Genomic DNA, 23237 nt, shown 5'->3' with positions numbered 1-23237 from the left:
GATGGAGTTGGGTGGATCCGGGGCCAGGGGCCAGGGGCCAGGAGCCAGGAACCAGGAGCCAGGAGCCAGGAGCTTCGAGCTTCGAGCTTCGAGCTTCGAGCTTCGAGCTTCTTCCAGGTCTCCCATGTGGGTGCAGGGGCCCAAGCACTTGGGCCATCTTCTACTGCTTTCCCAGGCCACAGCATAGAACTGGTTTGGAAGCCGAGCAGCCAGGACTTCAACTAACACCCATATGGGATGCCGGCACTGGAGGTGGCGGCCCCTCCAATGATTTCTTTCTTTTTCTTTTTGATTTACTTCTTTATGATATCCCTACACTTGTGTATAAGGGGAGAGTTCCTGATTTTTATTGTTTTAATTATTTTCATTTATCTGCATTTATTCTGCCCTGGCTTTATTTAAACTTTGAAATAGGCATGAAAATTATTAAACTGAGAATATATATTATAATTTATTAAACAAATTCGTAATATTTTATACTGTTAAAATTATATTCCAACTCTTATAATTAAGTTTGAACACTGCAATTTTAAAATAAATTCCATACGTTTGGAGTCCTGTTCTACCTGCACTAACTTCCTTCCCCAGCAAGTCCTCTCTTCCCCCAGGCATGGGGGCCCGTGGGCCTCTTCAGTCCTTAGTGGTCTGCACTTCTCTGTTTTTCTTTCCCTAAGAGTGCTGATTAGTGACTTGCGGTGTGGATTCTGATTTATCGCAGACTAGAGCTGCCCCTTAGGGGCTGAGCAGAAACACTCATGAAGGAGCCCTGATTAAAAAGAGTGGTAATGAAGACAAATGTTTCAGAGGGAGTTGAGAGAAAACCAGTCCTTGGCATTCCACGTAGCTCCTCTGAGCTTTTGCAAAGGAGGCAGTGGTAGCCAAAGGAAATATTTCTTCTTTGTTGTTTATTTCTCATGGCACTAGAAACATTTTTCTTTTCCTCCTGGGTGTTCTAATTCTCACTTGTTAACTGCTTTCCATGCAGGGTTGCAATTAACCCCTGGCAGATACCTCACCAAGTTCTCTTTATGCCATTCCGTCCCCAAAGAAGTTTTTAATACTTTGACCTATAACCATTTTAAAATTCTTCAGACTTAACACTTTTGCCTAATTTCTCAGATCATTAAATCACACTTCTTTTTTTTTTTTTTTTTTTTTGTTTCCTCCCCTGGTGATTTTTACAAAATTTGATAGTAGGTACTTATAATCACTTTCCTTACTTGTTTTTACAAGATAGAATGCCAGGAGAAAAACGCTATTCCTGCTCTTGTGGCAATTTTAATCACAAGTGGGTCAAGCATCTCGAACCTGGTGTTCTGCCTGTGCCTGAGGATGCCACACCTGATCCCTTGCAGACAGGTGTCACCGCCTGACTGGGGTCCCACCGTCTGAGGCTGTGTGAGCTGTCCTCTCCTGTCCTGCTCAGGCTTACCCAAGATTCTGTTTTCTTTTGGAAGATTTGCTAGCATTAGAATAAATACTAAAGATACAGATAGTTTGTGATGGGCTCACACAGAGATTCTCCACACTACACTGAGTGGTGAAGATGTGGCATCAGGGCACTTAGGAAGAAAAACAAAGTGCCTTGGGAGCTCTGAAGTATTCTGGTGAGCAAGAGCAACCCGCTACCTAAGTACATGCGCCTGCGTTCTGTGGCGGCTGTGTACTTTGCTAAATGCTAAGGATGCAAGATAAAGAGAAGGAAAGCTGAGAGAAATAGAAGATGGAGGTGCCTCCTCACCTCATCAAGAGAAGCTCCTTGCTGGTTCTTTGCAGATTAACAGGAAAATAACCAAGAATTCAAGCTGTTTGTAAAATACCACCACCCCTGATTCATGACCTGACCTACTGAAAGGCTTGATGTCTGGGGGCAAGTAATAGTTTCTGACGCAAACCGATAGATTTCTGTTTTTGTGGAGAAAGCCTCACCATAGACCACTTTGTCAAATACCCAAGCCAAAGGAAAATTTAATCCAGTCAAATGAACAAACTGATAAGAGGGTGGACCCATTCACTAGTGTGAAGGAAGCATTTAAATTACCCCCATGGCCTTTGTGAAATACTTACCTCTGAATCAAGCAAAATAAAAGTAAAGCAAAAACAGATTTGACAACAATGAATTAGGAGTTTTCTGTTTCTCGCATGTAAGGGAGTATTTCGAGTTCATCCATTCTGGGGAACATCTGAATTGCAAGATCAGCGAGAGCACGTTGACAGAAGGCTTGGGGAGACCTTTCACACTTGGTTTCTGCTGAGGTTCGGTCCCTTCGGGATTAAACTCTTCCCAGGGTACACAGGCAGGCTCAGTCAGGGGCTGAGTGTCTGCTGAATGACATCAAGTACTAGGGCTGTAGCAAAGGCCAAAACATCGCTGCTGCTCATCTGCCACGAGCTGAAAAGTTGGTGCGCTGGACTGATTGTCGGGTGTGTAGGCACTTGCTCCAGGGTGGGAAAACCCCATGCAAATCTGAGCTGCTTGACAAGACTTCCCTCTTCACTGGGAAGAAATGTATCGTGATTGGCAAGACTGAATCAGATGCCCTCTCACGTGCTGATGCACTCTGTTTTTCCTGGCTCCAAACAGGCCTATTCAGATTTCATGGCTATCTGTTTCTTTGAGGATCTGGGTACAGATCAGAAAAACTACATGGAAAAGAGGGGAAAAGGAATGAGGTGCAAGCACTTGCAGACTGCAAATGTGAAATTGTGGGATATCCTAGTGAAGGAGTCACACTCAGAAAGGAAAAAGAGGTACAGTTTGCTTGCTTTGGGAAATAAATATTTTAAGTAGTCGGCTTTAATCTGGCCTGTAGGGCTAGATAGAAGTTGTGTTCAGAATAAGCATAGGAGCATTTTACCCACATCTTCCAAAAAAGGGATGGATGAAATATAGTTTTATGATAGAAAGATAAAAATAATGACACCAAATGTGTATTGATTGTTTAAAAATATACATTAGGGAAGCAGGGCAAATGAGCCTAGTGGTTACAGCATCGGCATCCCATAAGGGAGTACCTGTGTTCAGTACCCAGCTCCAGCTCCTGACTTGGGCTTCCTGCTAATAGAGACTGTGAGAGGTAGCATTGATGGCTGGAGTAATTGGGTTCCTGCCACCTACGTGGGAGATGTGGGTTGACTTCTTGGCTTCTGGCTCTCAACGTGGACCATCCCCAGCCATCGTGGGCATTTGCAGAGGAAGCTCTGTGTATGTGTGTGTGTGTGTGTGTGTCTTTTTTCTGTATCTCTGAAAGTAAATTTTAAAAACAAAAAAAGTTCAATAATATCCCCAAGATAATAGAATCAGAATTATTCATAAATAACTATATCAAAGATCGAAGGTTAAGTTTTGAATCACTTTTGTTATAATAGACTCTTACAGAGTCACAAATATTGGAATAATGAAGAAGTAAGTTTTTAAAAGAAATGTTTCAGGGCTGATGCTGTAGCACAGCAGGTTAAGCCACTACGTGCAGTGCTGGCTCCCATATGGGCAGGGGCTCAGGTCCTGGCTGCTCCATTTCCCATTCAGCTCCCCGCTAGTGTGCCTGGGAAAGCAGTGGAAGATGACCCAAGTGCCTAGGCCCCTGCACCCACATGGGAGTCTCCTGCCTCCTGGCTTCCTCCTGGCTCAGCCCCAGCTGTTGCAGCCATTTGGGGGAGGGAACCAGCGGATGGAATATCTCTCCTCTCTCTCTCTCTCTCTGCTTTTCCCTTTCCCTGTAACTCTGCCTTTCAAATAAATAATAAGTAAATCTAAAAAAAGCTCCTCCATCTTAATATGCTACTTTTTCTTAGTCTTTCATTAAAACATTTGAGAAATTAGTTTGAAAGGCAGAGAAACAGAGATTACTCTTTTATCCTTTGGTTTACTCTCCAAATGCCTGAAACAATCAGAGCTCTGCCAGGCAGAAGCCAGGAGCCTGGAACTCAGTCCGCATCTCCCACAGAAGGGCAGGGATCCAGCTACTTGAGTCATCACCAGCTACCTCCAAAGATGTGCATTGACAAGAAGCTGGAACTGGGAACAGAGCCAGGATGGGAGCCTGGGCACTCCATTATGAAATGTGGGCATCCCAAGTGGTGTCTTAACCACCAAAGAAAATGCCCCTCCCCTTTTTAAATGTTTCTAAAATTGAGTAACAGTGATGTATTTTCTTCACAGTTGAAATTCTTGTTATCTGACCTGTGTCTTGAAATGAGTTCCAAATGAAATATGTGAAATTTCTGGTAGATTGGGTTTTCCAGAATCTGTCCTGAAATCAAATCAGGACTGACAGTGAGAACACCTAGCCTGCTAGATGTTCAGCACCCTGTTTCATACTTCTCCTAGTGACTCTGCTGTAGTTAGTATTATATTCATTATAGCAGAGGACTGTAAATAATACAGGATTGGTTTCTTAATAGCCTGTACTTTTTGTCACTTAGCCCTAATTCTCTTAATTCAAGGACATACCCTGTTAGTTCTGGGGAACTAGTTTAAGGCTGATTTTGCTACACTAATCAGATTACATCAGTGTCAAGTGCCCACTAATTAACATGAAATTTATATCTGCATTAGGTAAATGTCATTTCACCACAGTCGCTGGAAATAAGCTTTCTGTTCCTTTGAGTAAACATGCCATCTCTTCGTAAATATTATAGACAAGGCCATGAAGAAATGTAGGCCCATGTGTGATTGTTCCTTAGCGGGAAATAGCTGGAAGATGTCAGTACTTCCAGAAATCGGAAGGGAGTTCCCTGGTTTGTTTTTTATTTGATCCTCTATCTTGTCACTTTGAGTTCATGGTATACACCGCAGCAGAGCTTGGCACACTTCTGCCACCACATGTTTGTGTACAACCCAAGGGCTAAAGACAATTTTCACTTCTTTGAATGGCAGAAGAAAATCAAAAGTCGGAGATATTCTATAAAGCCTGGAAATTCCATGAATTTTACATTATTTTAGCCTGATAAATAGTTTTCCTGAAATAGTTCTGCTCACTCATTTATGTGTATCTGTTTTCTCACTAAGATATCAGTATTGAGTAGTTGTAACAGAGACTGTGTGTCCTAAACATACAGTCTGGCTTCTCCCAGGATGTGGTTCCCAACACACATCTCCATAAGCAGGCTGACCCAGCTGTTCTAAACTACTGGCACTTCTTGGACTGCACCATACTTTTGACATGTCTGTGTGTCTTTCTCTGCTGTTCCCTCAATGAGAAGTCATGCCTTTCCCTCCAGAGTACTCCTGGCAAATTTCTGTTTGTCTTCCTATATTTTGACTGAAGCCTCCCATATTCTTCCTGTAATCTCAGCATCTTGGATGTAGCTTTGTTCCCTCCTCTCACTCTCTCTCTTAGATAGTAAGGTTTTTCAAGACAGTTGTTTTCTTGTGTTCATTTTTGTATCCCTAGAACATACTTTCTCAACCTTTGAACTGTTAGTGTTTTGCACTGGGTTATTGCTGATGGTGGGATGTAAAAGTTTAGCAGCATCCTTGGCCTCTACCCATTAGATGATGGTAGCACCCTCTCCTCCTCAAATGTGTCTACACATTACCAGACATGCCCTGGTGGGCAGAGTTGTCCCTATTGAAGAACCACCACCCTAGAAACCAGCAGTAACCTGACTGATGTGGAGGTGGGGTCAGTGTTGCCCTGAGTATTAAGAAACTGAATCCACATCAGATTGTATACTTCAAGTGTATGGGTTGTGAATAGTATCTTAAGAAAACTTTTTTTTTTTTTTTTGGACAGGCAGAGTGGACAGTGAGAGAGAGAGAGACAGAGAGAAAGGTCTTCCTTTTGCCGTTGGTTCACCCTCCAATGGCCGCCATGGCTGGCGCGCTGTGGCTGGCGCACCGCGCTGATCCGATGGCAGGAGCCAGGTGCTTCTCCTGGTCTCCCATGGGGTGCAGGGCCCAAGTACTTGGGCCATCCTCCACTGCACTCCCTGGCCACAGCAGAGAGCTGGCCTGGAAGAGGGGCAACCGGGACCGAATCCGGCACCCCGACCGGGACTAGAACCCGGTGTGCCGGCGCCGCAAGGCAGAGGATTAGCCTATTGAGCCACGGCACTGGTGGTGGTAGTTTTGGTTGGTGGCTGGTTGTTTTCTTTGAGTCCACCAAGGAGCTACTTTTTTCTTCCATGTCATTAGACCTTGAGCTTTAGGGGAATGCACAGTGTATTCTTTTTTCAGTCTACAAAAACAAGAGAAAATTTGTAGCTGGCATTATCCATTATTTCAAAGAGAATCTTGGAGCAATGGCTACTTAAAACAAATATAACCTGAAAGATGGATAACCTTAGGACTGGCACTATATGATAGAACTTTCTGTAATGATGGAAATGTGGTAGTGTCCAATATAAGATAGCTCTGGAAATGTGAATTTATTTTTTTTAAAGATATGTTTATGGGGCTGGTACTGTGGTGTAGTAGGTTAAAGCTCTGCCTGCAGGACTGGTATCCCCTGTGGCTGCCAGTTCGAGTCCTGACTGCTCTACTTCTGATCCAGCTTCCTGCTAATGGCCTGGGAAAGCAGTCAAAGATGGCCCAAGTGCTTCAGCACCCACACTCACGTGGGAGACCCAGAAGAAACTCCTGGCTCTCAGCTCAGATCAGCCCATTCAGTCAGCCCATTGACCCATTGGCCCCATCAGCCCATTGGCTACATCAGCCCATTGGCTCCAGCTGTTGCAGCCATTTGAGGAGTGAACCAGTAAATGGAAGCTCTCTCTGTCTCTCCCTCTCTTTTGTCTCTAACTCTACCCCTCAAATAAATTAAGTAATAAAAATGTTTATTTTATTTATTTGAAAGGCAGAGTTGAGAGAGAGAGAGAGAGAGAGAGAGACTGAGCAGAGACAGAAGGAGATCTTCCATCTGCTGGTTCACTCCCCAGATGGCTGCAACAGCTGGGGCTGGGCCACGCTGAAGCCAGTCCACAATGCTAGCCCCTGAATTTCTTATCTATTTAATTTTAGTTAATTTAAATTTAAATATCCGTATGTGGCTAGTGGCCAATATGTAGCACAGCATAGCTTTACAGTCTTATCTTTGATCAAACCACAAACCTAAGCTTAAGTGCAGCAATCATCTTTGGAACCAGAGACTCCAGTCTGTGACTGGGTAAATTACCCATGATAGATACAGATGGGAAGTTTGGGAATATCTACTTGTAAAGTGTAGATTAAAAGATATGTTTGTAGGGTATTTTGCCTAGAGGTTGGGAAGCCTGCATTGAATATTGGAGTGCCTGGGTTCGAGTCCTGACTCTGCTTCTGATTCCAAATTCATAATGACATACCTCCTGGGAGGCAGCAGCTGATGGTTCAAGTAGTTGGGTCCTTCCACCCCCATGGGAGACCTGGCTTGAGTTCCCAGCTTCTGGCTTCAGTCTGGTTGGGCCCTGACTGTTGCAGGCATTTGGAGAGTGAACCAACAGATGGTTCTGTTAGCTATCTGCCCATCACTCTGTTTCTCAACAACAACAAAAGGAAACGGAGCCTGGTGGGGGTGAACTATTAGATCTTGGCTGTATGATTTATACATGGACAAAGTTACTCTGTTGAAGGTAAGCTCACTTCCTGGTGCTGTTTCAGCATTTCTGAACATCTATTAATAAGTAATTTTGCATTTTTCAGCTTACTTGATTGCTATAATAATTACAAAATAAATTAGCCCTAAGTAGATATTCCTAACTGGACAGTGTAGAGATGTTGAGAAATAAATGGATAATGTAGTAGATTTGATAGTTTCAGTTAGTTGCTTAAAAAATTTTGTTGGAATAATAGATTGTTGCTTTATTAAAATTCTATAGTTTTTTACTAGAAAATTTGTTTTTTTGGCTTTTGGGCCAAATGACAGCTGCATTTAAGAATTAAATAGCAAAGTTACAGTTTTTCTTCTTTGGACATTTTTTTCTAAGTATTTTCAGAGGACTCCATATCTTGGAATATGCTTTTCATACTAGTAAGATTTTAATTATGAAGATTAAAATTATATTGACATGTTTTCATCAGCAATGCATTATTTAAAGGGAAAAATATTTCAAATTCCATGTTAAGTTAGTTATAATCTTTGACAAATTTTATATATTTTTAAAGTTTTTTTATTTATTTGAAAGGTAGAGTTACAGAGAGGAAGAAGCAGAGAAAGAAGTCTTCCATCTGTTGGTTCATTCCCCAGATGGCCGCAATAGCTGGAGCTGCGCAGATCCAAAGCCAGGAGCCAGGAGCTTCTTCCGGGTTTCCCACGCAGGTGCTGGGACCCACCAACGTGGGGCATCTTCTACTGTTTTCCCAGGCCATAGGCAGAGAGCTGAATTGGAAGTGAAGCAGCCGGGATTCACACTGGCACCCATATGGGCTGCTGGCACTGCAGGTGGCGGCTTTACCCACTGTGCCACAGCACCGGCCCCTTGACTAATTATATTTAAACCCACTGTATGCTTTTGCTTTGTGTTAATTAATTATAAAATATCTGGGGAAAAAAGACACTTTAATTAGGGAGACTGAGATGAGTTTTTTTATTGTTGGATTTTTAAGAATTATTATTTTTATTTGTATTTATTTTCTTCCTGTACTTTGTGTTAATTGCTAGTGATAGAAGTTCTGAATGCTTAAATATTATACATTCCCCCCTTAGGATTACAGATAATCTAATCTAAAGATTTGGAACACTTTAAAAATATAAGTGCAGGCCGGCGCTGCGGCTCAATAGGCTAATCCTCCGCCTGCGGCACCGGCACACCGGGTTCTAGTACCGGTCGGGGCGCCGGATTCTGTCCTGGTCGCTCCTCTTCCTGTACAGCTCTCTGCTGTGGCTCAGGAGTGCAGTGGAGGATGGCCCAAGTGGTTGGGCCCTGCACCTGCATGGGAGACCAGGAGGAAGCACATGGCTCCTGGCTTTGGATCAGCGTGGTGGCCGGCCGCAGTGGCCATTAGGGGGTGAACCAACGGAAAAGGAAGACCTTTCTCTTGGTCTCTCTCTCATTGTCCACTCTGCCTGTCAAAAATAAATAAATAAGTGCAAAGGTAAGTTTTTCCCTTTCCCACTTCCTAATTTGCTCCCTTTAAGGAAATAGAAGGAGATTAAAGATGCTGTGATCTGATCAGAAGAGATTCACAAATACTATTTCTGTATTTTAGGTTTTGGTGTTTCCTCTTGTGCATGATGGGTCTTGCTTCCTCAGTTTTTCTGTTATGACAGAATTGACTGCTCCCCTTATATTCTGGGCACACAGCATGTGGGCTATGTATAGGTTTTGTCTGTAGAAAAAAAAATACTGTCCAGGAGTTGGTAAAATAATTCCTTCAAAGGATTTGTGCAGGGGCTGCTCATCCAAAAAAAAAAAAAAATCTATTTTTGAGTTTGCTAGCTCCCGTATGCACAGTAGTTCAGTGTGATTAAAAGTCACCATTCAGGGCAGGGTTAAGCCACCACTTGGGTTGACCATATCCCACATTGCAGTGCTGGTTTGAGTCCCATTTACTCTGCTTTTCATTCACCTGCTTGATAATGTTCATGGGAAGCAGCAGAAGATGGCTCAAGTACTAGAGTTCCTACCACCCACATGAAGACTAAAATGGAGTTCCATGCTCCTGCTTTTAGCTTGGCTGAGCTCTGACTTCCATGGCTGTTTAGAAAGTGAACCAGAAAACAGAAGATTGTGTGTGTGTGTGTGTGTGTGTGTGTGTGTCTGCCTGCCTGCCTGCCTTTTTAAGCAAATAACTCTTTTTAAAAGATACATATATAAGCCACCATGCTTCATGCTATATCAGGTACCAAAAAAAATTAAGAAGGCACGTTCCCTAACCCCTCAAACCTAGAATTCAGCTGATAGAAATAAAACCCGTGTCATCATAGAACAAGGCAGACAGAGTTCTCCCAGGTGACAAGGGAAGGAAAGTCTATTTTCAGTGGATGATCAGAGAGAATGTTCTGTGGACAAAGTCCATGTGAACTAAATCTTGAGGAGTAGGTAGAATTTTGACAGATGAAGACTGAGGAGAGGGACTCTGACCGGCAAGAAACAAAGGCACCCAGGCATCCACATGCTGCACGATGGGGTAGAGCCTGCGTGTGTTGTGAATATAGCAGAGGGTGGATGAAGAGAGCTGTGGCTGATCCAGCTGTCAGGAGAGGCTAGGACCAGACTATGGAAGCAAAGTTGTTGGTAGAAGAGTTGAGCAGGGGCAGGCACGGAAGGTTGTTTTAGCCGTAGGATTGGATGGAAGTGGAAAAGATTTCTGAAGAGTCGCCTCGATAAGTAGTTATCACAGTCAAACCAAAGTCAGCACAGCAACTGAGGCTTGGTTTGTGAAGTGTATGAAAGTTCCAAATCTTTCCTGTTTTGTTCTTTTTAATGGAGAGAGAGCACCTCGGCATTTCGCTATTAGGGTGGCCTTTATCTAACTTTGGAATGCATAAGACAAGAGAAAAGAATACTGTCATTGTAAAGTCAGGGAAAAGCTTCAGGTTTGTGGTTTTTTAATTAATAAGTGGGTAGGTAGTTCTTTCATAAAGCTTTTATGTCAGTTCTTTTCCTTATGAAATGACTATATGACATAAGGCATATGACAACTTGCAACGTAGTGGTTTGATAGTGTGTGATTTAAGATACATTTGTCCTAATCTGCAAGTGTCCTGACACAAGTTAAGTAAGCAGAAAGTGTGCTTCCCTGTGCCCTTTGTTCATTGAGTGATGCTCAAAAGCGTAAGCCTGAATTAATGCAAGCACGAAGCCCATGAGAGACCCACAGCGTCTGCTGCTTCTCACCATCAGGACTCTGGCTTCTCTTTGGCCTGGTTCACCTGGACAAGTTGACAGGGCTGGCTTATTCTTAGACCAAGAAGTGAGGGTTCATCCTCTGTCACCCTGAGCATGATGCCAATATATAAATATTACTCCCTTCACCCAAGGTTGTTTACATTTGTGTATGTGACATTTGACTGCTTAAATGTTTTAACAGTTTCAAAGAGGTTGAATCACCATGTTTTAGATTATGAATGTGTTGAAAGTTTCCATTCAGTAATAACATAGACATACTCAAGTTCTTGAGAAAAGTTAGTTGAGGGTAAGATTTATTAAAATGGAGATTTTTTTCAACCCCATTTCCTCTCTTATTCCTTCCTTTCTCCCACATACCTTCTCATTATGGGTATCCTTCTGCAGTTTTTTTAGTATTTATCACACTGTTGCTTATGTTTTTAAAAATTGAGCCACATTTTTTATTAAGGTACCAGGCTAAGCACTTTATGTACAGTTTATTAATCTTCTTGACAATTCTATGAGGTGGTTATTAATTCATATTTAAGGATGAGGAAGCAGAGATTCAGAAAGGTTAAGGAGTTTACCCAGGAACACAAAGCCAACTTTAAATCCAGATCTGAACATCTGCAGCTGTTGTCCTTGGTGGTAGATCATGTGACCCCAGCTTTGGGGATGGAGGAACAGTGGTTCAGAGTAGTGTTTGCAGAGAGAAACTGGAGCACTGTAAGGTTGAAAGGGTACTTGGAGAGCATCAGCCCTCAGGTAAAGCAAAAATCCTGTCTCGGCTGATATCGGGTGTTGGAAGTACTAGTTAGTACTAGTAACAATGCTCTGTGTGTTGGGAGGGCAGGTCTGTCATCAGAAAAACTGATTTGGGCATGGAAGTGAAAGCAGTCAGTATGGAATAACATACTTGGGAGATCCCTGATTCTCCACAGTGTGCTTGACAGAAGTGGACCTGATGACATGTAGCGTTTGCTTTAAAGTGATCCAGTAGGAGGAAAATGGATTTGGATGTGGACGGGGCAGGAATGGCCTGGTTTGATGGTGGTTGGGGTTTTGTGATGGATGCATGGGATTTTATTATGTTTTTCTATTTTGGTATATGTTCAAAATCCTCCTTAACTCAGTCTTTTAAAAAATTTATTTGAAAGCACTGTTTCCATGTTTTTGTAGTGGTTTAGATGATGTATATGTTTTCTTATCCAACACTTTCTTGGAAGTTTTTCTCAAAAGAAGCAGTTTCTTCTAGCATTTGTTCCCTCTTGAAATCTCTGTCATCTCTTTTTCTGATTATTTTTTAAAGAAAAACTCAACTTTTTCAGTGCTAAAGGTGAAGTTAGCTGTCAGCTGCTGATACAGTGACAGCATTGGGATAATTCTTCTGATTTGACTTACGAGTAAGTTCTTTTTGACTATTTTTGAACTCAAAGACTTGCTTGCATTGTTCCTTTTCATAAAAAAACATAGCTAGGATGTACTTAGTAATTGGAGTCAGCTGCACTTAAGACTGGTCGGCCAGACTGTTATTTTAGCCTTCACTAGTAGGGTTTTTAACACCAGCTTGACCTTACTTTGAAACATTCTCAAAATACCATACTTTAATATCGATTTATATACTTTCATATTAGGCAGGGCAGGGTCTCTGGGGAACAAAATAATGAAATTCTTACTTTCCACAAATACAGAATACAGCTACATTTTCTGATTTTGTTTTTTAAAGAAAAAGAGAGGGAAGCAGTTTAGATAAAATGTTCTTTAGAGCATAATGCTAGAAAACCCATTCTGAACTGGACATCAGAGGGGAGGGTACCTACAAATGAGTGGGGTGGTGCCCATGGCCTGTGTGTCCTGCTCCAGCATCTCAGTGTGTGGCACTGAGTAGGTGCTCAGTGAAGTCTCCTTCTGGATGCGAAATAATAAATTCCCATAACTTTGTGCCAATTATATTTTAGGCAAGTCATGCTCACATTTCAAAAATTATTTTCTAAAATAACTTCCAAGCTTGTTAATTCCAGAGGAGTAGGTTTCCTGGCTCCCTTTTCCCCTTTGCATTGTGCCGGTGTAGTTCTTTTTGCCACTCATAAACTCCTGTCTCGCGGTGTGTCAGAGGCAGTACACGGAGAGTAGATCTTCTTTTTTGGGTAGATTGAGAGAGTTATAGTATTCTCAGGACTTCTTTCTCGGAAGACACGACCATGTCCCATATAAGGCAAGGGCCTCTTCCCCCGGCCGCCCCATCTCTTCTGAGTCCTCTGTGCGTGTGTCTAGAAGAGATGCAGTGACTGCGAAGCCCTGGAGCGCTCCAGACACTAAGTCAGCTGTGTAGGAACTGAGCAAGTGTTTTCTAATGAGTGGTCCCTCAAGGCGCCCTGCATCTCCCTGTTATGCAAACCTGCAGACACCCAGTGTCCAGTCATTTTTAGGTCTAAAATGTTGGCTCTTCTATCTCTGTTATGTTTCTGGGATATTTGGCCTAATCTTTTTTTTATTAGTAGATAGTAAAACCTTTGCGAAAGTTTGAAATTTTATAATTGGCGATCCTCTAGAGTGAAAAACAACTAGTTATTTAACAGTACAGTATCTCTTGAGCCTGTATTTTCAGTTTTCTTTAGTTAACCCATTATTTTCCTGACTTAGTCAAATTAGCGATTAGAATTGTTTTTACAGGTTGGGGAGGAAGCTAAAGGTTAAAGAAATTTTCTCAGTAAGTTGATTTACATCAAAGCACGCCTTCCTATAAATTAACTGTAAGGATGATACTGGTAAGCTCCCCAGACCCAGGTCCTCACAGCCTCTCGAGTGGCCCTCAGTGTCAAACTGCGGCTAACCTGTTTGGCTCGCCACCCCAAGGCTTGAGACATAAAAATACAAAAGTGTTTGAAATGTTCTTTCTGATTCCTTATCAGAAATATTCATTTAGACCATAACAACTGTTAGAACAAGATAACAACTCCAGGCCAGCTGTCAAATGTTTACCATTATCAAAACTCTCCCTGGAGGGAGATGCAGCTTTGGCTCGTCTCACCGGCAGTAATTTAATTTTTCCTTCATTCTGACTCGGAAATGGCAGCATTTTTCAAAGCTTCCTCCCACTGATGGCTGAAATTTTCCTTGTGAAATGATTTCCACCAGTCTTGAATCTTTCTTGTTTCTGCCGTCTTCACCTTTGCTGATGGTTCTGCAACTCATCACCAGCTATGCAAACTGACAGTTCACATCCTGGGGCAGCAGCGGGGTCTGGCCTGCAGAAAGGAGCAGCCTGACCAAATTTACGCTCACAAGATCTCTTAATTCACAAAAGCATTTGCTCTAGTTCCTGTTCTCTGCTGCAGGGGCTACGGGGAGGGAGTGGGGGCTGGGGGAGCACCACTGGGAGAATGTTCGGAGGAGAAGAGAGGCTCTCTTCACACTCTACTGAGTACACAGACTTTGGAGATGAAAACCAGACGGAGAGAGGCATTTCCAACCATCCTGCTGCTCTGGGCAGGGGTTCACTGAGCTGTACAGCAAGCAGAGCACCAGACCCGCGCGTCATGTAATGGTACTTTTGAATTGTCCTTAAACGTTCAGCGCAGACATCCCTCCCTCTTTTACTTAAGTTGACAAAGAAAATAAAAATTAAAAAGGAAATTTAAAAATAGTAAACCTTGCGATGAGAATGACCAGAAATGGTCTCCCTTCCCTCCCTGGGGAGTTCTGTTTATTATGAAAGTCCTCTTAACAAGAGTGGACAGAGGAAGTTTTAGGTTTGATTTGAACTTCATGGACATGACATATCTCATTTTCTTTTCTTCTCTCACAAATTTTCACCTAGAGCACTTGTTCACACAAACCACCAAACCTAGCCTGCTGCTTCCAAGTTAGTCCTGGAGTCTGGGGTTAGCTTTTACCATTTTGGAAGAGACTTCTTTTTGTGCCCCCCACCTCAGTCCTCCTCCTCTTCCTTCTCCTCCTCCAGGGGAGGACCCAGCCCCTGCGCACGATCTACTCCAGATGGCGGCCACAGTGCTAGCACAAGGTCACTCACTGAGTTGGGTACCAGTTTAGGTCCCTCTGAAAATTTCTTTTGAAAAATTGTGCTTAAAATGAGTGACCTCTTAGTAGTGTTTCTACTCATTCCTTCTGTCCCAAGATGTCTAAAATGACTTCATTAAATTGTCTGTTGTTTTCATGACTTTAGAAATGGAACTTAAATTAACAGTGATGGAATCCAGCAAGAGTGGCAGATTTGAATGCTAGCCTTTGTTCTTCCGGTGACACTGTTCATCCCTTTCTTTCCTGGTGATGCTCACAATCACAGTGAGCACAGTGGGAGTGTAGGTGATGACACAGTCAAGTCCCGAGTTTGGATCCCACAAATCCAGAATGTATGGTTACGTCGAATGGAGGCTGAGCTTTGAAGTGTGTGTGAGTTGTTTGTGAGGCAGATATTATTGGTAGAGTCAATAATATTTCAATAAGGAACATTCACTTACTGAAGAAAATGGAAATATTGCAAACCTGCCCATACAGGTGCATTGCTGCCTGTAGGTGTTTCTCGTATCAAAGTAGGCTAATGCGTTTCTAGTTCTCAGGTGTACTTCTTTTTTTTTTTTTTTTTTTTTTTTTGACAGGCAGAGTTAGTGAGAGAGACAGAGAGAAAGGTCTTCCTTCTGTTGGTTCATCCCCTAAATGGCCACTACAGCCGGGCGTTGTGCCGATCCGAAGCCAGGAGCCAGGTGCTTCTCCTGGTCTCCCATGCAGGTGCAGGGCCCAAGGACTTGAGCCATCCTCCACTGCCTTCCTGGGCCACAGCAGAGAGCTGGACTGGAAGAGGAGCAACCGGGACAGAACCGGCGCCCCAACCAGAACTCGAACCCAGGGTGCTGGCGCCGCAGGCGGAACATTAGCCTAGTGAGCCACAGCGCTGGCCCTCAGGTGTACTTCTTACATATACCTCACCTGTTCTCTTCTTTCAACCTGGCATTCCCTAAATTGCCTGCCCTTAGAGGTGTTTTTGTATTCTCAACAAAGCTTTGGAGAACCCACAGCTGAATATTTAAGTTGGTTGGGGATGTAAATACCAATACAAGATACAGTATATGCTCAATTCCTCAAGGCCTATTGTAAGAAGTATTAGCTGAGTAGAGACACTCAAAAGGTTTAAAAAGCTGCATGTATGCGGATGCTTCAGCAAATGTGTGGTAAGTGCATGCTACACGAAACACACATGGCGTCCCTGCCTGAGTGACCCTCACAGTAGAAAGGCCATGATTTTCGAGGTGGCACACTTCATCCTTAACCGTCAGGTGGGTAAGCCTTTATCGTTAGGCCCCAAAGTAATCTTACCTTTTAATTCCATTGTCCACAAACTTTTTGAAATACCCTTTGTGTCTCTCACCAAGAAGTGTTTGTATTCTTTCCAGAACTTGGTAGCTTCTCTGCTTTATACAGTGTTTTGCTGATACATCCAAAACACCCCCCTGAAGTTTGGAGGCAGGGTCATTTTATTTGGCGCAGTCATTCTCAAAGTCATCTTTCACCGAATACTTACTGTGTGCCGGACCTCGTGTGCAGACACTGTTCCGGCACTGTGCTCCACTGTTCTGTGCAGGGTCCACAGTCTCAGATGTTTCAGTGGCGGACACCCTAATGTTCTCACTGCAGCAATGTGGGCTTGGCATTGCCAGACCTTCCATGTAGTCAAGAGAGGCAGGAAACTCACATTTTTGTATGTATTTCCTGATTTTTGAAACAGTACAGGCTAACTAAAGTCGTTTGTGATGTCTGCATTACAAACTGAACTCCACTTTATCCTCACAACTCCCCAGCAACATTTACCATCACTTGTCCATCTCCACTCTTGATAGGGGGAAAAACAAACAAAAGTGAGACACTTGCTCCTGGTGTGGCTTGCTCCAGAAACTCTGCTGTGACTGTGCCTCCTCTACCCTCCCACACTTGTGGGGTTGGTACTATTGGCAGAACAGTGCTTTTTGGTTAAAGCCAGGCCCTTAACAGAATTACCGTGTCATGTAGTAGTGTCCCATAGAGTGTCTTCTGGAAAGAAGTTATTTACCACTTTGGTGAACTAAGTATGGCATGAAGGTGCTGGTGACTGAATATATCAGACAGAAGGGCCTTTGCCTTTGCTGCAGATTAGTTCATTCTCATGGTACTTCTAGGAAAGCTACGCAAATACTGTAACTCATTTGCAGAGTTCTTCAAGTTTCACCAAGAGTAGCAGAAGTCTTAGTGGCAATTTTACAAGAACTGACCTTCCCCGAGAATGAGGACAAATCAGTAGTTCTCAGGGTCTACTAAATATTTAATCACTTTTATTTAAGTTCTGAGTGAACTTTGTGGCCTAAAGGAGTTAACACACCTCCACCAACCTGCCTTCAGCTGGTCATATCAGACCCATTATTATTATTATATACAGCTGTAAAAAGCTGGTTCCATAGCATAAATTGCACTGAAATACTTAGTCCCCGAGATTACTTGAGAAGAATTGTATTGCTTGTTCAGTCATATATTTTGATCTTTATTGCTGGTAGTTTATTCTCATGAGAGTTGGGGATTAGCCTTGCTTTTAATGTAAAAAGTGTATCTGTGAGGGTAAAAATATAAAATGAAAATAGATTTTTAATGGCAACTTTGGTTCTTAGCATTAATTTTACATGCATTTTTCATTCTGAACTTTTAAAACAGTTTTGAGAACATATGAGAGATTTGTGAACAGGGGGCAAGAGAGGGTCAAATGTATCAAATCCTTGGATTCCAGCAAATGTAGGATTTGTGGAAGAGCAAGGAAGCACACATGTGTTGGGAATGTAAATTAAAATAAAACCCCACTTTGGGGAGACTTTGAGAAGTGAGTGCACCCTGTTAAGGCAAATGACTGAGGCGTTTGTCATCTTAATAAATTAAGCAAATATGAATGTAAACATTCATTTTATCAGTCTGCATTTTTCCTCTCTGGATGAAAGTGTTTCAGGAAAAATCATAAAAGAATCCGTGGTAGCTCAGAGAGGTTAAACTCAACAGTTGTTTTCTTTGAAGTCCCTGGCCACGAGGTTAATTGCCAAAACTGCTTGTGGAAAAGGTGGTAACAATTTAACAAGACTGTACAACTGCAGAGACTCAGATGAATATCAGGTGCTCGCAGATGCTTTTCCCTAACAGGAAAGGGGGTGGGGAGGGGAGGCGGAACAGAATGAGAAACAGGGGAAGAGAGAAGCCCGAATAAAGTCCCAACTAAACAGCCAATAATTCTTTGTTTGCTTAGCCAATCATCCTGTAATTGGCCAGGAGGTTAATAGGAGTCTATTGATTGGTCAGGAGGATTGCTTACTGCGGCTATTTTTACAGTATGCTCCCAGACAGAAGGCTGCAATTACTGCAGTGTTCATTCCCACTCTTTAGGGCCACTGCTGCTCTGATTTATGAAACCTGATCGGGTTGCTGTTGGCAGTTTGTGTTTTAAGTGTTGCCTTCTGGGTCTCTGCTGCTTATGGGTCAGTGTGCTATTTCTCATCATTTATTGTGATCATTGGAATAAGGAAGCTTATTTATGACTTACTGAAGTAGGAATACATTAAAAATAATCACCACCACCCACGTGGACTGAGAAGTGGGAGCAGTCCTACAAGATGTGTGCAGAGCGCAACCTGTTCTAGAAAGAGAATCTCTACTGCCAGGGTGGAGATGACAAAAGGTCAAGAATTTACAGTCCTTACTTTTGTAGATAGGTCTCCTCGCTGTTCTTTGTTAGCTCCTACTAATCGATTACACTTATATTTGCTTTTGTATAACTTCTGAATTAGATGTGGTTGCTGATGTGTTTAGTGTTTGGAAAACTGAGGCTACGCACGAAGCGTCTAACCAGCCAGGCCGTTTCTAGAGCTTGCAACAGGGCCCTTCTGTTGTGACCCATCCTGACCTGGTCTTGACCCTAGCATTACTAATAAGGTACTTACCTCATCGTTTCATTTCTCACTTGCTGAACGTGACCATAAATCCTTCCCTCACTTGAGATCTTGATTTTCCGCCCCCGTTCGAGCTTTCTTTTGTGATTCCGAGATCCCTGGGAGCGCAGAGGAAGGGGATTACATCTCAGAGGCTGAGAAGCATCCCCCCTCCCACCCTGAGCCACAGCCTGCTGGGGAGCCCCCTCTGGACACCTGGCTTCCACCTGCACGTGCAGCTTGCCATTGACAGCCACAGTGGCTGCAGCTACCACTGCTGTTGTGGCGGCTGCCGTTTCTGCCTTATCTGGCTAGTAGTGATTTTGCAAACACGGATGTTCCTGAAAACACTGGACTTTTGTTTAGGACGTGTGGCAGGCACCACCCTATAAAGTGACCTTACAAGAAGGGCAAGGCTTCTCTGTGTACCCAGGGAGAGCAGTTTTGTGAAAGGAACCAGACTGGCTGCAGTGGGCATCCTGAGCCAGTGTTCCAGAAGCAGGCAGGCAGGAGGAAGAAAATGGCCGTGAGATGGCCGTGAGCAGAACTGAGAGCGTGCTTTGAGCACTTGGAAGGGGGGGGATGCTTACAGTTATAAGCCTCTCTCCCCTCTCCTCTCCTCTCCTCTCCTCTCCTCTCCTCTCCTCTCCTCTCCTCTCCTCTCCCCTCCCCTCCCCTCCCCTCCCCTCCCCTCCCCTCCCCTCCCCTCCCCTCCCCTCCCACTTTTTATGAAGACAACAAAATCTTAGGTTATTTTTCAGGGGGAACAAACTACCACTGTTGCCCATGCTGCAGGTTCATGGTCGTTTTCCTTCTCCAAGGGACCCCTGGTTTGGGAGGCACACCCCTCTCTGTAAGCAGTAGCGGCTGTGATTTCTGCACTGGAGCGTGGGGTCTGCAGACGGCCTCCCCGAGATTCTGCTGCTGTTGTGACCACGGGAAACAGTTTAGTTGTTTATATTAAGTGGACCTTAATGCCTTTCCTAATCCCACCGTCCTATGCTGAACCACCTTTTCCCCTGTCGTCCCGCGTTTACAAGAGCTCCTGAGAGCCTTTGGAACTTTCTGCCTTGTCAGATGCGGGTGGATCTCCCCTTCTCTAGGTGTCGCTTCTGCACAGAAGACACAAGGCCTTTTGCTGCCCGTCACCTGGTCCCTCACTGTAGCAGTCTACATTGATTGTAGTCTCACCCATTTCGAGGCTCTTTGCAGTTCTTCTAATAAACCTATTGTTGCCGTAATGTCACGATGAGGAGTAGTGTTGATCTGACATGCCTTTCTCTGTAGTAATTATAGCTCAAGGAAAGCAAACCACTGGTCACTGCCTCTCCCATAGGGTAGCCTGCCACCAGTTTCATCCGGCTTGGAGACCATCACTCCCGCCTTTCTCCCTGATTGACATTTAGGCTGGATTATGTTTCTCTCTCTTATCTGTTTTAATAATGATTTTTACTATGAATGTCAGAGGGCAGAGGACTGTTCTGTGCCTAACAGCTGCTGCTCACATAACCTCTCTCACCTCACCAAGCCCTGGCCCTGGCATCTCCTGTTTACTCTCTCTGGAGAGGGTAGCTTGTGACTTTTCCTCAGGCTCCAGGCTCCTTATTCTCTGCTTTCTCACAATCCGCAGGTTTGAGCCCCAGAGAAGGTTCCTGAAATGCGTTCTCTTGAACACTGTGTGCCTTTAGAACCCTTGTGTTGGCTTTGTCCATGGATTTGTTTGGCTACACTTCATTGTTTTCCTCATCACCACCTTCACATCAGAGCTCAGCAGCATTCACAGGACTCCAGTGCTCACCTGGGAACTCTGATCTTCGTTTGCAAGTGGAATCTGCTGATCTCTTCCAGAGGAATTAAACAACCAGCCACCACAAAAAATTGAACAATCCACATTCTGAATCTAGCCAATTTGAAGGTCTCATTGCTTTTCCTTGTCCTTGTACTTCTGATAAAATAATTAAGAGGAGGAGGATCGTCCATTCACTTAGAGAAGGGAAGCAGGGAAAAGCAAACCCGCTGTCCACCCCCTGGCCCAGCCTGGTTCTCTGGCAGGAGCTTTCCTTCAGAGGTTTGCCACACTGCCTCTTTCTCTTTTGTTTTGTTTGTCTTTGTTTTGAACCAGCGTGCCCTTTGCTGGAGAGAGGGACGGAGGAAGCGAGGGAAGAAACTTCATGTCATACAGCAGAGATTGTGGACTGAGAGGTGGAGCAAAGGCAGAGTTTGGAGATACTATTTATAAAACTTCGGGCGCTGACCCAGCCATGACACTCTCACCTTTTTAGGAGAACTCAGGGGGCGTTTGTGGCCAATTTCTGTGATTTTGTTTGCATTGTTCCAGGACGAAACTACTACTACAGCCTGTCACATTCCAGAGAACTAAAACATGACTCAGTCAATCACTAGAATATTTTCCACTTAATATGTTTAATGTAAAAAGTAACACAATTCAATGTAAATTAAGGTTCTAACACTAAATATATTTTTATTTTTTAGAATACAAAATTGTACACTTCTTTTGATGGAATACAACTTTTATTTTTCAGTTTGTGCTAGCCAGAGACAAAATAAATCATTTAAAAAATACATATTTCTCTGCTCTTTTCCTTGATGTTGTCTTGTCAGGATGGAAAAGGGATGAATAAACACCAGAGTTTTTCATGAGACACCAGGCTCCTGTGTGCGTCACACGTGTGACACGACTTCAACACACCCATCTTACCAATACAGTGAACAAAGTCCTAGAAGCTTACCTATGACTTTTAAATATTTCTCCACCCATATTATAGATGAAAGAAACTTTAAGCAAAGAGCAAAAAAAAAATACAGTTTGAAATGAATTTTAATGAACATTATCAGAGACAAATAGTGGACCAACTAAAACTATCTGTTTATACACAAATTTGAATTGGGGCAGTCATTGTGCCTGAGACTTCCGACGACACCATGAAGTATTTGTGATTTAGCCTGTATGACTGATGGCATTAACAGAAGTGAGCATTTGTTTTGAGAGATGGATAATTCACACTTAAATTTTGTTTTTCTTTATTTAATCAAACTTGAATTTGGGTTGGAATAGTGGCCAAAAGCGGGGGGAGCTACAGAGAAAGTGTAGTGTTTGGTTGTAATCTTAACTTCAGTTTGCCACCCGAGGCTGGGTTGTTACATCTGTCTAGGAGCGAACCTCTGGTGTTTGTCAATAAGCAAGAGAAAGACACTGGCTCTCAGATAACAGGCATTTGGTGAACTGGCGACAGTCATGCAAGCGAGAATGTTCAAATGACTTCAGCTCTTTCTAGCTTCATTATGTCAGGCTGGCAGATCACATATGGCATTATGGAAATCAGCAAATGAAAACCATATTGATCAGCATTGAGAACAAATGTAAAAAAGGTGGCGTCGGGGAGGAGTGGAGGAGAAGAATGCCTTCCTGGTCAACCTGATAGGCCCTGGCGAAGGCCTTTTAATCATTTATTAACGTCCCCTCCTTCTTCCCTCTCCACTCGGATTACCTCAGCCACACAGCATCCTGCTCCATTTATCTGTTAATGTTTCCTTTATTTAATTTATTTTTAAGCTCTAAGTTATACTCTCATTTCAGAATTGAGTTGTACTTTTCAAGGGATTGTTTTAAGTGACTTAAATGACTCTTCCCAACAAGCCAAGCAGGCATTCGAAGGAAGAAAAGCATTTTCTGAGATTCACCTATCAGCAAATAATTTACTGGGTGTGCACCACCACCAAAAGTAGAGAGACAGAGAGAGACAGTCAGCCAGACAAATTTAAGAAAAAAAAAAGGTAAAATCTGAGTTGTTCCCTAGCCCAATTCTCTGGCTAAGGTTTGGGACAACGTATTAGTTTTCTTGTCTTCTTCACAGGCTTTGGAATTTAGCCTGGAAAGATTACTTCAGGTCTAAGCCTGGAACTCAGCCACCTTTCACACCTCCCTCTCCACTCTGGGACTTGAGGAGAAGGGTGCCATTTTCTTTCATCTTGTGTCTCTGGGGGAAAACTTAGAGCAGTCCTTGGCCTGCTGAATGGAGATGGAGAAACAGACCTGTGTGCTGGTGGAGGGGCTGCTGACCTCGAGTCCCCTCACCTGAAATGCGGTTGCCAGCTCTGTGGCTTGCCGCCTCTCTCGAGCTACATTCCAGCCTAGCTTTGAAGGAGCAGTCTGGCTGCTGTCTCCCGATCTCGCCCCACTCCCACTCCTGCCTGCCCTTCTGTTTTTTTGTCCAAGTTCATCTTTTGGTACGAAGTTTCACAGGCTTTTTTTTTCTTTTTAATATGGACCTGTGTCCTTTTGTAGTTGATGAATAACCTGTAGATATAAGTCCTTGGAATACTAATTGACAAATAACAATAATTGTTTCTTCATTGCTTTTGGGTATAAATAACTCCTAAAAAAGATTCAGATACACAAAAGACATCTGGATTATGGATGTAGGTTAATGCCCTGGAACTGGTTCACACAAACAACTCAATGATGGAATCTTCCAAGAATTATTTACCTAATTGACAAAAGTGCATATTTGC

At 43.2% G+C, this 23237-nt stretch overlaps 1 protein-coding gene across 12 annotated transcripts in view; it reads left to right on the top strand.

Moving 5' to 3' along the window:
- Window positions 1–23237, top strand: part of BCAS3 (BCAS3 microtubule associated cell migration factor) — a 607306-nt gene that overhangs the window by 377304 nt on the left and 206765 nt on the right. The window contains exon 25 of one of the 12 annotated variants that reach the window (XM_070061004.1): window positions 20335–21285. The exons of the other annotated variants lie outside the window; for them this stretch is intronic. Within the exon in view, the coding sequence (XP_069917105.1) occupies window positions 20335–20360 (26 nt within the window). The 3' untranslated portion in view covers window positions 20361–21285. Of the gene's footprint in view, window positions 1–20334; window positions 21286–23237 lie in introns of those variants that run through there. 12 annotated transcript variants of the gene reach the window in all.

The sequence above is a fragment of the Oryctolagus cuniculus genome, chromosome 17, assembly GCF_964237555.1.
Source record: "Oryctolagus cuniculus chromosome 17, mOryCun1.1, whole genome shotgun sequence".
NCBI classification, from domain to species: domain Eukaryota; kingdom Metazoa; phylum Chordata; class Mammalia; order Lagomorpha; family Leporidae; genus Oryctolagus; species Oryctolagus cuniculus.
The sequence above is the reverse complement of the archived record's forward strand: the minus strand, read 5'-3'. Positions and strand labels throughout refer to the sequence as shown.